This window comes from Corythoichthys intestinalis, chromosome 2, assembly GCF_030265065.1.
Source record: "Corythoichthys intestinalis isolate RoL2023-P3 chromosome 2, ASM3026506v1, whole genome shotgun sequence".
Taxonomy (NCBI): Eukaryota; Metazoa; Chordata; class Actinopteri; order Syngnathiformes; family Syngnathidae; genus Corythoichthys; species Corythoichthys intestinalis.
The window spans coordinates 27,693,960-27,707,739 of record NC_080396.1 but is presented as its reverse complement, the minus strand read 5'-3'; the positions used below and the strand labels follow the sequence as shown (position 1 = coordinate 27,707,739).

Below are 13,780 nucleotides of genomic sequence, written 5' to 3'. Positions count from 1 at the left end.
AATTGGTTTTTGGGCTACCACAGGTGAAGAGAATTTTGTTGTCATTGGGTAAATTTGATTCTGCACGACTCTCGATAACAATGGAGAGTATTTTTCTATTTTCCTTGTTAATTCGTTGACTGTTCTTTGTATGTTGAATGAAAGGTCATCCGTTTGCAACCCTCCAACTTCAAAAGGATTGGACGTCTACTAGTCATTAACTCTTTTAAAGATTTTTAATTTTTCATGAGCCACAAGACTGAATGTCTATCATTGTCCAATAGCACTGAAAGAGTTCCAAGAAAAACTTTTTAAAAAAAAGAAAGAAAATGTATGTAGCATAGAAAATGGAATTTAGTTGGGTTTTTTTTAGAATGGATATCAAGTTAAAAGTATTATATTATCATGACAAAGTTAGATGTGACTATCACTGTGGCTTATAGTCTTGTGCGGCTTATATATAAACAATTGTCGTTTTCGTGTCGGTGGGTGGCTGCTTATGGTCATGTGCGTCTTAGAGTGTGAAAATTAGGTAAGTGTTAGTTATACCATTTAGCCGGTAACTAAAATAAGTCAGGCTTGGATTAAGTTTCCAAAATTTTCCAATTTATAGACATATGCTGATAGTGCTGAAATGTTTTAAACAACTGTAAGCTTCTATGATAAGATTTTAATGGACAAAAGCACCATGATGACCGTTACAGCACATCAAGTTAGTGTTTGGTCAGAGTTTTTTTTTTAAACATCCAATACACTTATCACATGTGGCTTTGAAGACGGTATTGTTTTTTTCTCTCATGAAGGCAGCACTCAATCACCTATTACTTTGTCAATTAGCATTTGGATCTGTGCATGCAAGATGGAGAATTTAGCCAAGCTATTGGGTATCCTGTACTACTGGCCATGGTCTATAACACATGCTGCCAATAAACCTTGGCAATAACCCAGTTACAGTAAGCAAGGTAATGTCAAAACATTCAGAAATCGAAATGAGCTCATATTCTGATTTTGGAAAACCCAATTACTCCCCAAGTAATGACCGAAATAACGAGATCGCGGGTAAAAGCGGCTGAAATGAGTTTCCTTCCCAGGGTGGCCGGGCTCAGCTTTAGAGGAGCCCTAAGAGATGTTTCAGGCATGTCCAAATGTAGGGAGACCTCGGGGCTAAACCAGGACACACTGGAGGGATTAGATCTCTCGACTGGCCGGGAACACCTTGGAATTTTCCCAGAAGAGCTGGTGAAAGAGGGAGGGCTGTCTTGACTTATTTGTTGAGGGTGCTGCGCCCAAGACCCGGATACGGGTAAGCGGGAGACGACGACAATTCCCCATGGGATAACCATTTTTAAAACGAATATCTGGCCATGTAAACCCGCTATCGGGATATAAAAACCTTTGAAAGTAGATTCTGCACGTGCTCAGTACAAGAAGTAGTTGTTGCTGTCTAACACACAGCAAAAAAAGTAACATGAAACTTTTAATATGGTAGGTTGGAATAGGACTAGGGTGATTGTAGCTGAGTTTGGCGTCTAGTGTCCATTGTCTATTGTGGTTTACTTAAAATACATGTGCATGACCTGTGAGGTCTCATGGTAAGATGCCATCTGTAAAGTGACGAAGAAAATAAATGGATAACTATCAGTGTTGTTAATCTTGCTTTAAAAACGTACTTAATTACAGTTACAAATTATTTCTCCTAAAAAGTAATTGAGTTATTAACTCGGTTACCTGAATGTAAGAGTAATTAGTTACTTGGCAAAGTAACCGGTGATACTTTTCATGTTTTTTTTTTTTTTTTTTTTTTTGGAACCCTTTAAAAAAATACATAGGTCACACTATGTCAAGTTCAAATGTTTTTTGGGCACAATTGGCCCTAGCCCAAATCTTTACCCTAAACTTAACTAGACAAAGGGGTATTGCGGATATTGCAATAACTAGATAGCAACCTTTGCTATGTTTGGAAGTCATTTAATGTTGTGACTCAACCGTTAACGTTGTTAAAAATGTTCCCGTTATTGCATTAGTTCCCTTCTGTCGACTTTTGGCATGTGAAACTGTTTCATCATTTAAAGATAGATTCAAGTCAAGATTTTGGCCAATTTAGGAGTATTTTAGATAGAAAGTTACTTAGGTTTGCCAGGAAGGTTCTCTACAACAGAGCCTTTCTGAGAAGTCTACTGCATTAAAATGGCGGCTTTTACTAATGCCGCCGAGTCTGTTATTTCGCATCTAGTTCTCTATACATGTGATATCTATTGTAGCATCACGTGGGCTAGTTTGTAGGCTATTGACTACAGTCAGTTAATATTGGAGCCACCTAGCATCGCGTTGAGAACAGCGTTACAACTACCTTTTTCCCTCCCCAGTCCCGCTCTGCTTTCTCCTTTAGTCTGTGTCTCTCATTTTTCTCGCGTCATTCAACCAACGTAGTAACGCCAAGTAACGCACGCCTTTACATCCTCAGTAACGGTAAAAACGAGAAAAATAATTAATTAGATTACTCACTACAGAAAAAAATAACGCTGTTAGTAACGCCACTATATTCTAACGCCGTTATTAACAACACTGATAATTATAAGGTAGTTCTCAAAAAGATATTTAAGCTATATATTAAAAATTAAACATCGTACTGCAATACGTGCATTGTGTCACTTCAAATCACAATACACAGATATACAGGTAACATTGCCCAGCTCCAGAGTTTGACGGGTTCGGCGGAATATGGAAATATCACACTCTCAGTGCATAATGACGCTGCCATGTGAAAGTAAAACGCTGATTGATTTTCAGCCCTGTATGTGTCTAAAAACATGGGATATTGAACTGAAATCTAATATTGGCTGCATTTAAACATGGCTACCTTTGGTTGCTAAATAACTGTTCATTGCACTGCCACAAAGATTTCAAGCCCCAGAGTTTGGGAGTTCGGAAGGAAGAGTCCTGGGGCAACACAAAGATGCTCAACATACGCCGAGAAAGATTGGTCAACTTTGTGGTGGAGATCTAAATCTAAGCACCTCAGTCAGTATGGCTTGAGAATTGCATTGCACAGTATCTTTAATGAGGGGAGCTGTCAGAGGCTGCAGGTATCAGATGACATTTCAAGCAAAAGAATAGCTATCTACTGCGAGCAGAACAAAGGAAAGAGTAAGTGCGTTTTTCTCACTTGGATTTCCCATTTGGAAGTTTTCTTTAGTGCTATCCTCACTGATCTTTGACATTTCAGCAAGTTGGGATTGTTAACCGTGCAAAATTCAGTTTACATAGCTGCCTCTAAATACATTCTAGATCAGCCGCTGTCAATCAAACAACTGTTGCGTTCCGCTTAAATTAAGTACACCTGCCATTCTCAATTGTTATTTCATCACAAATTAGGATCAACTAAAATACTGTCTTGGGAGATGCGTAGTCTGAGCAACTTATCTCTCAGAGATCAACCAGAATTAAATAACAACACTAAGAAGAATTGATAGATCCATACTTGCTCTCATTTCATTATACAAAGTGTGACGGACAGCTGGACGTTGTGGTTTCTGAGCTCCTCAACTGAATGCACAAATGTCAGCCAATCAAGTGAGATTTTATTTAACTGCGCCTTTGGAGTCAATTCATTTTTAAGGCACTGAGAGCCACTTCACAAAATAACTAATAAAGCATGCCGTAGTAGGAGATGAAAAAAAAAAGCAAAACATGTGTCCTGTGTTTATTCTTGTTCTTTTGGCAGTTAGTCATTTAACATTGATTAAACGTGGTGCCACACTTTAAGGCACTCCAGGGATGCTGTTGCACTTTCGTCACAATGGGTGAGCAGACAGGAACTTTGCCAGGAATCCGACAAGATGAGTAAGGATGTTAAACAAATGCCTTGGCAGAATCCGTGCGACTCCCCTTCCTGTCAACGGCACCGAGAAGACTGATTATCCAGCAGAAAGACCACACTGCTACTGGGCTGTTGCAACATTTATTAGTGCACTTTGACACTTGGGCTACTGTCAAGAAGACTGAAGGATAAAGCAAACTCATACACACTAAAATGCTTCAGTCGTCAATATAATCAATCATTTTGCCTTTCAGCAAAATGCCACGGTTGAACTCAGCTCACAGCTGCCATTTAATCATACAGATGCTTGGGCTGCATCCAGGTGGTTACAGTGATGGTGTTGGACTACCTTCAAAAGGTCTTTTGTGATCGTGGGCGTCACACACAAGGTATTAAAGTCCTCTAATATTCCACAATGTCTGAAAGAAAAAAGGTGGACAACCAGAAACTAGTTATCCACCAATGTATTCTCCTAACTCATTGGCTGCCATTGAGGCTGGTAGCCCTTCCAGTCAAACTGGACTGGACGTCTAGTGTCGTCGATGGCATTGAAACATAAGTATTCACAGCCCAGTTTAAATGAATTTGTTGTCCATTGTCCATAATGGCAGGAAATGAACAACAGCAATAGTAACAATGATGGCTTCACAGTCATGTTAGGAAACATAAGGGAAATCATATACAGTAATCCCTCGCAACTTTGCGGTTCCTGTTTTGCAGATTCAGTGCATTGTGGAGTTTCAAAATGTATTCATGAAAAAAATAAAAATTTCAAAAAATACACCTTATTTAACTGTGAGGCACAGGAGACATTGTTTCACAGCATGGCAGACATGACTCGGGCTTTGTACATACCCACAGGCACTCATACAAGGCGTGTGATTGGTTCCTGCTGCGAGATTGACACATATGAGCACCATTGCAGCCTCTCTGATGAGACTGCCAACAGGATTGGTTCATTCCGTGAGCTGATTGGCTCCGTACCATCGCAGCCTCCCCTATGCTGATTGGCATACCATAGAACAAATTGAAGTTATTTATCGCGTGAGCTGCTTGGCTGCACACATCGCAGCCTCACCCAGCCTCTTTCCCTGTTCTATCTACAGTCTCAATTTCAACAAAAGGACTTCCTGGGTCATTTTTAGTGGTACTTTTCTCTGTTATTACCCACTATGAGAGCACCCAAAGCCTGCTACAAATCTCCACAACCTCCAGGGGAATTTCAACCTTTTCTACCATTAAAAAAAAAAAAAAAATGGTGCACTCTACCCCCGTCAAACACATCCAGGACATCCAGAGGAATATTCAGAATTACTTTTCACCATTTTTACCCGCTATGAGAATACGCAAAGCTCTCTACATACCTCCAAAACCTCAGAAAGTTTTTACAACTTTTCCCACGAATGGAGCACTCTATCCCCTCCAAACACCTCCTGGATGTCCGGGGTCATTTTCAGAGGTACTTTTCAGAATTTTTACCTGTTTTGAAAGCAGATAAAGCCTGTCACAAACTTTCAACATCTCTGGGGAAATTTTTACTTTTTTTCGCAAATGAAGCATCATATCCTCGCTTCACGCTCTCTTCGCTCGTGAGTGGACCTACACGACATCCAGGAGGTTTGCGAAGTTTCCCAATGCATCACGCAGGTTCTGTAATTAACAATGTGGGGCACTTTACTTAAAAAAAAAAGTAATTAAGTATAGTTACTCACTACTTCTTCCAAAAAGTAACTGAGTTAGTAACTGAATTACTCTATAGTAAAAGTAACTAGTTACCAGGAAAAGTAACTATTTCCGTTACTTTGAAAATAAGTTGTTGTATGTCAAAGAATTTGAAATCTGATGAGCAGTATTCGAGTCAGTTGAATAGAAAAGAACAGACTGGTAGTTGTGTTATAGAACCTTGTAATATTTATTGCACCTCACCAGCAACAGATTTATCCTACACTTGAAGTGCAACAAAAATAAACAGATTTGAATTGCTTACCACAGATGTCGACAAAAGCCTTGCCCCGGGACATAAATTACACTTTACATGCATGTTCTTTCCTTTAATTTCGACCAACTTGAAATAGTGTTTATATCTCCACCTCGTAACGGACAAATTTTCCTCTGAATGCTCTGCCATCATATCCCTCTGCATCTGTTTTGCGTGTGTGTGTTTGCCGCACGTGCTGTTCCGGTTTGTGTGTGAAAACACCGGCTCTGAAGTACGTGCGCTATTAGGCTCGAGCGTTTACGTCACAGAATGGGGGTTCATGTGAGATTTGACAACAACGCAGCAATATTGGAAGCAGGTCTGTCTCGCGGGACATTAAACTAACTTGCCAGTTCGATAAAGAGACAAACTCGTTACTAAGGTGAAGAACAGATATGTGATCAAACTTAAGGATGTGAACAATGTTGACCCTTACAAGCAAGCCGAAGACAAATGGAGTAAAGATGTCGACGGGCTTCCACAGGTACGCGAAATGGACATTCTGCTGTATTTATTGTTTGGTGTATGTTACTAAAGTCATCAACGATTCCGAAATTACAAATCGCTACAAAGCTACGAACCGTTTTGCTGTGTATGGGTGCAGGACCTGCACATTATGACCGCATCAAACGGCAACTCCATCGTTCTTGCAAAGGTAGGCTATGTGTGTTTACTATTTTCATTGCCATGAACCTGAACGCACCCAAGTCTTGGATGACAAATAAACAGAGCAGAGTAGACTCGCTACGGCTGGTAGTTTCTTCAGTTTATTCAAAGTAAGTAATGCACCGCTTTTGACCGTCAGTAACGGTAACGGCGCTGTAACTGGGGGAAAAAATAATTAGTTAGATTACCCCGTTACTGAATAAATAACGGCGTTATTCCCAACACTGATAATATTTCTTCTCCTCCTCACATTCAAGGCCATCCATAACCTCGCCCCTCCATACTTGTCCGATCTCATTCATGTTAGTACTCCCTCCTGTGGCCTTAGATCCTCCTCCTCCATGTCATATTTGTGTGTGTTCTCAGTTCTTTTTTCTTTATGCAGCACCTGATTGAGCCAGATTGGCGGGGTAACACGACACACCTGTGCTTGATTAGGAAAGCTCAGTATTTAAGGAAGCCTGTCACCATCTGCAAGTGTCGGACTATTGCTTGCTATTTGCCTTGCTTACCGCCTGTGTGTTCATCGTCATCCTTCGAGCTTCCCGACGTTGTACGGTCGTATTCTGGTTTGGTTATCTTTACTTTAGTGCTCTTTTTGGACTTTGTAGTTAGATTCTTGTACTCTGTTATATTCATGCATTCTAGCGTGCTCTTTTAGTTGTACTTGTTAAACTCGCGTTTTTTAGCGTGCTCTCTTAGTTGTACTTGTTAAACTCGCGTTTGGTTAGCGTGCCCTTAGTTGTACTTGTTAAACTCGCGTTTGTTAGCGTGCTCTCTTAGTTGTACTTGTTAAACTCACGTTTGTTAGCGTGCTCCCTTTGTTGTACTTGTTAAACTCGCGTTTGTTAGCGTGCTCCTTTTGTTGTACTTATTAAATACAAACATTTACTCTACTGATCTCCTGGTCTGTGTTTTGGATCCACATTAACGGCTTGCCGTTCTTAACACTCCATACAACTGTCTGTCCCCCCCGCTCGCCTCACCACCATGGAACGCTTTGGAATTCACTCCCACACGACCTCAGCAACACAGATTCCCTCCCCCTTTTTCAATCAAAACTCAAAATTCACCTGTTTAGACTAGCCTATCCACAATAATCAATAAGTTCTGGGGTTTTTTTGGTTATTATTTAACTGCCTATATATCTCTTTTAGTGTTTTAAATTTCCTTAAACGTTTTTATACTTTCATTTTCTCACTTTTAATATATTTAAATGTTTTAAATCACAGGTGTCAACACCGATTCCAGAAACGGCCAAGTGGGTGCAGGTTTGCTTTCCAACCAATGAAGAGGACACCTTTTCACCAATTAGATCTTTTACATGTGTAATCAGTTAAACTTTGTCAGGTGCTGCTTGTTTCAGCAGGAAGTTCATTGGTTAAACTCTCTGCTCGTTATCGGTTGGAACAAAATCCAGCACCCACTTGGCCCTTTCTGGAATCGGTTTGACAGCTGTGTTTTAAATGATTGTCTGGCGACCTTGAGTGCCAGAAAGGCGCCTTCAAATAAAATGTATTATTATTATTATTAAATCCTACTTAGCAGTTTTTCACTTTTCATGGGTGGTTCTGGTCCCCATTAACAGCCAAAAAGGAGGGATCACTGCATACAGTTTGACCCATGAAAAAAAAACAATCAAGAAGCTTCAAAAAGCTGCAACTTACATAGAATAAACTTATTTCTTAACAATTATATGTACAAAGGAATCCAAAGGCAAAATAGTATATATGGTATTTAAATATGCAATATTAATCATACATTAAAAAAACTCAATAAAAGCAGGTAATATCCACATTCCAAATTAGCTGAGGTCAGTTTTTTTAATCAGTTTGATTTATCACATCTAATCATCCAGTAATTTACAATTAAATTATGTTAATTGATATAAAGAACATATTGTTAACTGTCTAGGCACTGCGGTGAGCAAAATTACCAGGAGACGTTATTACAGTGTTATCAATGAGAATGCCTCCCATAATATGAGGATGAGAGGCACAGAAAACCCACGCGCATACATACACAGGCACGCGCGTAACCGCACAGCCTCAAAGCTGCACAGACAGCAGCAGGCAAACTCTCAGTAAGCACTTACATCTTGGCTGCTGCAAGTGTGCTCTGCAGTTCATCTTTGAGATAGGATATAAGGACACAATCTAAATTATTTTATTTAAGCGTCTATTCTAGCAACTGATTCTAAACACTTTTCCCATGAAGTGAGGACAACCGGGCATAGAGGACGGAACAGCCAGGTATTGATTTCTTACTTTAAGCTTTTTGCCCCTGATTTTTAAATTTTTTATTTTTGTTGTTGTTGCAGAAATCAATGTAAAGAAAAAAAAAACTTCAGTTGAAATGCTCATAAATAATTGAGGAACACAGTTCATTACATTTTTTGCATTCTACTAGAAAGTTGTCCCCTTAGATGATGCTCCCTTATCTGTGGAGCATACTTTTTGCACCTCTATGTATTGTATGTGTCTATAATCTTCTGAATAGGAAGAACAGGAATGCAGAAACATTTTCTGAAATTGTATATGTTACTTAACTTGTTGTTATCCATGTGCTTGTCTTTCTGCTGATTGATGATGTAATGACAGATACTGACCTTCAGTTCTCTCATATACTGCCCAGTCAATGATAATTTAAATTCAAATTTTGAATTTACCCTCATCCGAGTATAGTTTGCCTCTGTTAAGTCTACTTTATAAGTACTATGCAAAGATTTTTTTAGAGCCATTTTGTATTGAACCTATTTACTTAATGTACCATTTCAGGTGTGAGATTAGCTCTTTTTGTGACTACACAAGACACGCCATCAAGTGAAAATGTTGGCACTTTAACAACCAGTGTTGTCACAGAATATTTGAAAAAGTTTTACGGATTACTTATTACGCCTCAAAAAAGTAATCTAGCTACTTTACTGATTACTTTATTATTAAAGTTACTAAGTTACCTTAAAAGTAATTTATTGGTTACTTTTTACCAATTTTTCTCCCTTTGCCACCTCAACATATGAATGATGACAGAAATACGTCATCGCATGTAATTGACTTCCCGATAATTGAATGTAAAGGGGAAGATCAGAATTTTTCACATAGGGCTTAATCTTCGTAGTGGCGGAGCTTTAATTAGTCGATGAAGTTGATTTCAAACACCATTAACTCGCACTAGCTCGGCCACTCTGCCGAGCCCTGAAACTAACAAATAACTGACAAACTGCATGGAATTTGTTGAAATCAACTCCACTGACAAATTAAATCTCAGTAACTCTAAGATTAAGCCTAATGTAAAAAAAAATCTGAATTTTGGGTTAGGGTTTAGGGTTTAGGGCATATCAGCATATCAATGCTAATGTAAAACAATGCAAATTGACCGCACAATAATCAACAACACACAAATGAATTGCACAATGCAATTAACACAAAGACGGGGACAGGCGCGGATGGGCGCGCACAAACCGGAAGTACGCCATACACACATGCGGTCAATTTGACCGCAAAATGTGGCGGCAACTAAGCACTGTACACTCAGTCGGACTTACAATACATCCCAAAGATGCTAAATGAACACGTCACCTCACGGCATAAATGTGCAACACGAACATGATGTAAACAATGCTCGCCGATGACTACCCGCTGTTGCAACGGCAAAGCTACGAAACAGCCACGCATGTAGCAGCTCCAACCTATCGCTGGAACCCTCCAGAACGAAGGAAAAATACTCCCGTTCATTCATGTATGCACACAGATCAACATTCCCTCACACATCTCAACAGGTGGCTGCACTCGGCTCGAATGGGCACCCGCGCTAGCACACGCCTTTCTCAGTTCCAAAACACTAAGCGCGTGTGACTCGAGACCACAACAGGAAGTAACTGTGGGCTGTTGCCGTGGAAACGAATGCCTAGTGCGAAACTTTCAAACCTTTTCTATTCAAAATGTTCTTCAATATTACAATATTCTTTATTGTACATACATTATGAGGCAATGACATAATAGTAATGCACAGGCATTAATAAAATTAACTTTAATCAGATTACTGGTTTGGAAAAATGAACGTTTTAGATTACTCGTTACTGAAAGAAAGTAATCAGATTCCAGTAAAGTGTTACCTAATAACGTGTTAGTGACAACACTGTTAACAACTTTCAGCGTTAACATCTGAACTGAGAATTTATATAGCTAATACTCAAAGTGCTGTTGTAGTTTGTTTGTCTCATAAATGTGACAAAGTAGACCTGAGATATTGGATGAATGGCGAGGACCACTTTCATTATATAATAAATTCTAATCAATACACAGTAAACTCCACAACTGATGTGTTATCTGGTAAATCAGCCCAAAAAGCATGTACAATGCTAAATAAATAATTATTTTGCTTTCAAAAGCCATTCGTAAATGTTGTTTTTGCAGATTTATGTCATGAAACCACTGTTCAGATATTAGCGGTGACATAGAGGCAGAAAATATTATACATCTGCTTGATATGTTCCTTTTCACAAAAAACTTCATTTAACCTGTGTCTGGGAGACATGACTGCATTTTGTAAAAATTACCAATGCACTACTATTTATTATTAAACAATGAAAAAAAAACAATTAACCCCCCCTCCCCCATGAGTCTTTTATTTTTATTTTATCCGTATGATCAGAGAACACAATATATTTGGGGTCTTAAAAAATTGGTAATAATGCCCCCCCCAAAGAAACTGAATAGCAGTGGTGTCGTAATTAAACAAATGTTGCTACTTGATCTTTTTTCTCCTCCAGTCATCGGTGAAAGATGGGGAGGGACCAAAACAAAACCTCCTTGTCAGTTGATGTCGAAGAGGCTCCACTCTGATACCTCATCTAACAACCATGCAAACTTTGGGACAAATTTTGTGCAACAACAGGGCTTATCTGGAGACAGATGACAAACGGGCAGGTGATAGTTGAAAATGGCCATGAGGATGAAACTCCCAGACTAATGGGGGGCACACCAAGGTCGTCCACCAAATCTTCCTCTTGTTTTTACTTGCTGTGTGCTCTGTGGCTTTTATCAACCATGATTGCCATTGCACATGCATGCCCACAAAGATGCCATTGCTCTGAAAGGAATGGCGCCGTGGTGCAGTGCACTTCACGCAACTTGGAGAACATCCCCACCAATCTACCCAAGGACACAGTGGTGCTTCTGCTCTCATCCAACCAAATCACACACATCCCTAAGGCGGCCTTCATGAACCTCCACCGACTCAGGGAGCTTGACCTTTCCCACAACCTCATAGAAAGCTTGGAGGTGGGTGCCTTCCAAGGAGTTTCTGAGGGCTTGAGGACCTTGGACCTTTCAAACAACCACCTCAGCAGCCTGCCTAAGGAAACCTTCACTAAAATGCAAGCTCGCATTCGCTTGTCCAACAATCCATGGAACTGCGAGTGCTCATTGCAGGAAGTGCTGAGAGAGCTGAGACTAGACCCTGAGACCATCAACGAGGTGAGCTGCCATACGTCGGTGCCGGAAAAATACACAGGACAACCGGTCATTCATGTCCTGGACTCGGGAATCAACTTTTGCAACTTTCACCAGAAGACGACTGACGTAGCCATGTTTGTGGCCATGTTCTGCTGGTTCTCCATGGTGACCGCGTATATCATATACTACATCCGGCACAACCAAGAGGAGGCGAGGAGGCACATGGAGTACCTCAAGTCCTTGCCAAGCAGTTCCCATATCAGCAAGGACTACGATACAGCCAGCAGTGTGTTTTAGAAAAGATGCGCCAATGAATATAGATGAGTGTGCATTGATGCATATAGATGAAAGTCAAGCAGGGAATATGTTTGAGGCGAGTTAGCGATAAAACCCTGCTTGACGATACATTGCTGCGCAAGTCACATTCGATAAGGAGCAGCAAAAAGCAAGTCAAATAATTCAATGTCTTCATAAATGTCATCTTAATCAAGAATGTGGCCAGAAGGACAAAGTGCTAATGTGTAGAAGGCTGTGTCTTTGGTCCCTTTCAAGAAATCCAATAAACTCAGATTTTATTTGTAGTGTGTAAACAACTCATGGTAGTGACTTTTTAACAAAATGAGGGGCAGATGTATTTTACTTGCTGAGATTCAAGTTGTGGTTTTGAAGATTTCTGTCTTTATCTTCTATATAGACTTGTCAAAAAGGCCGGCCAGCCTTTTTACAAATCATTTTGATGGAATACATATTACAAGTAGATGTTTAGTGTTGTTGAAGAGCTGTCTTTGTTTTATGTGAAAATATTTTAGTCTCTGTGCTGAAAAGAATGTGACAAACAGAGGAAGATGGAATGCTCCAGTCAATGTTTGTTAAGGATAAAAACAAAACAAAAGAAATCCAAATGATAATTTATTGCATTAAAACCAGTGTACTGGTGAAAAAAAGATCAATTTACATTTATTTCTTTAAGACAGTGGAGGCAGCATCTTTCACATTGTACACCTATTGGTGCAGATGAAAACGGCATCATGTATAAGAACACTTCTGCTGCTTGTAAGAAAAGAAATGTCACTGCTACAAATTAGTTTAATTCCATCAACAAATGAAATCTATAAATCTGAGCAGTCATTGTGCGAGGCTTCATATGCTACAGTATATTGTTGCAGTTTATTAGGGAAACTTTTTTCTTGCTCTCATTTGTCTACTGTCGTGTGACTAAGAGATACACAGTCATGTTTTTCTGACCTTGCATTTCTCAAATCACCTTTACCTAGGGATGGGAATTGATAAGATTTTTACGATTCCGATTCCATTATCGATATTGCTTAACGATTCGATTCTTTATCGATTCTCTTATCGATTCTAATTTTGGGGAAAAGAAGAACAAACATTTCGATTGGGATCTAGCTTGTTTAATCAGAAGTTACAACCTTAAAAACTCACAACGAGGTCAAAAGAGGCCCACAGCCTCGATCTTAACTGTGGCAATATGTAACTGTGGCAAATGGACAAAAATGTGTAACATTTTACTGAAACATTTTTCAAATAGAAATAAAATATTCTCCTTTTTAAAAGGACATATGAGCTGATAGCACTCAAAAATAATAATAAAAAAAGATAAATACTGTCAAATACAACAGAACAGTGCGTAGTGCAAATGTGCAAAATTAACAGTTCTTTTGCCGAAAAATAAGCATGTCTGCCTTTTCAGGTAGGATACTTTATCTTTCTAGACTTATGGTGTCTCCAGCAGTGGAGAACACACTCTCAGATGGGAAAGTGTTTAGCTAGTCCAGACAGCAGGGGCAGAGTATCTCTTTTGTTGTCCCAAATATGAACAAGTTTATAATTAGGTTTGGTTAATTACATAAGGACAGTTGG

General features: G+C 39.4%; 1 protein-coding gene across 1 annotated transcript; it reads left to right on the top strand.

Annotated features, from left to right (window-relative positions):
* The first annotated feature begins 11,413 nt into the window (after positions 1-11,413).
* LOC130912311 (leucine-rich repeat-containing protein 3-like) lies at positions 11,414-12,196 on the top strand. The gene has a single exon (XM_057830304.1). It carries the CDS (start codon positions 11,414-11,416, stop codon positions 12,194-12,196), a length of 783 nt encoding a protein of 260 aa, XP_057686287.1.
* Positions 12,197-13,780: the final 1,584 nt, after the last annotated feature.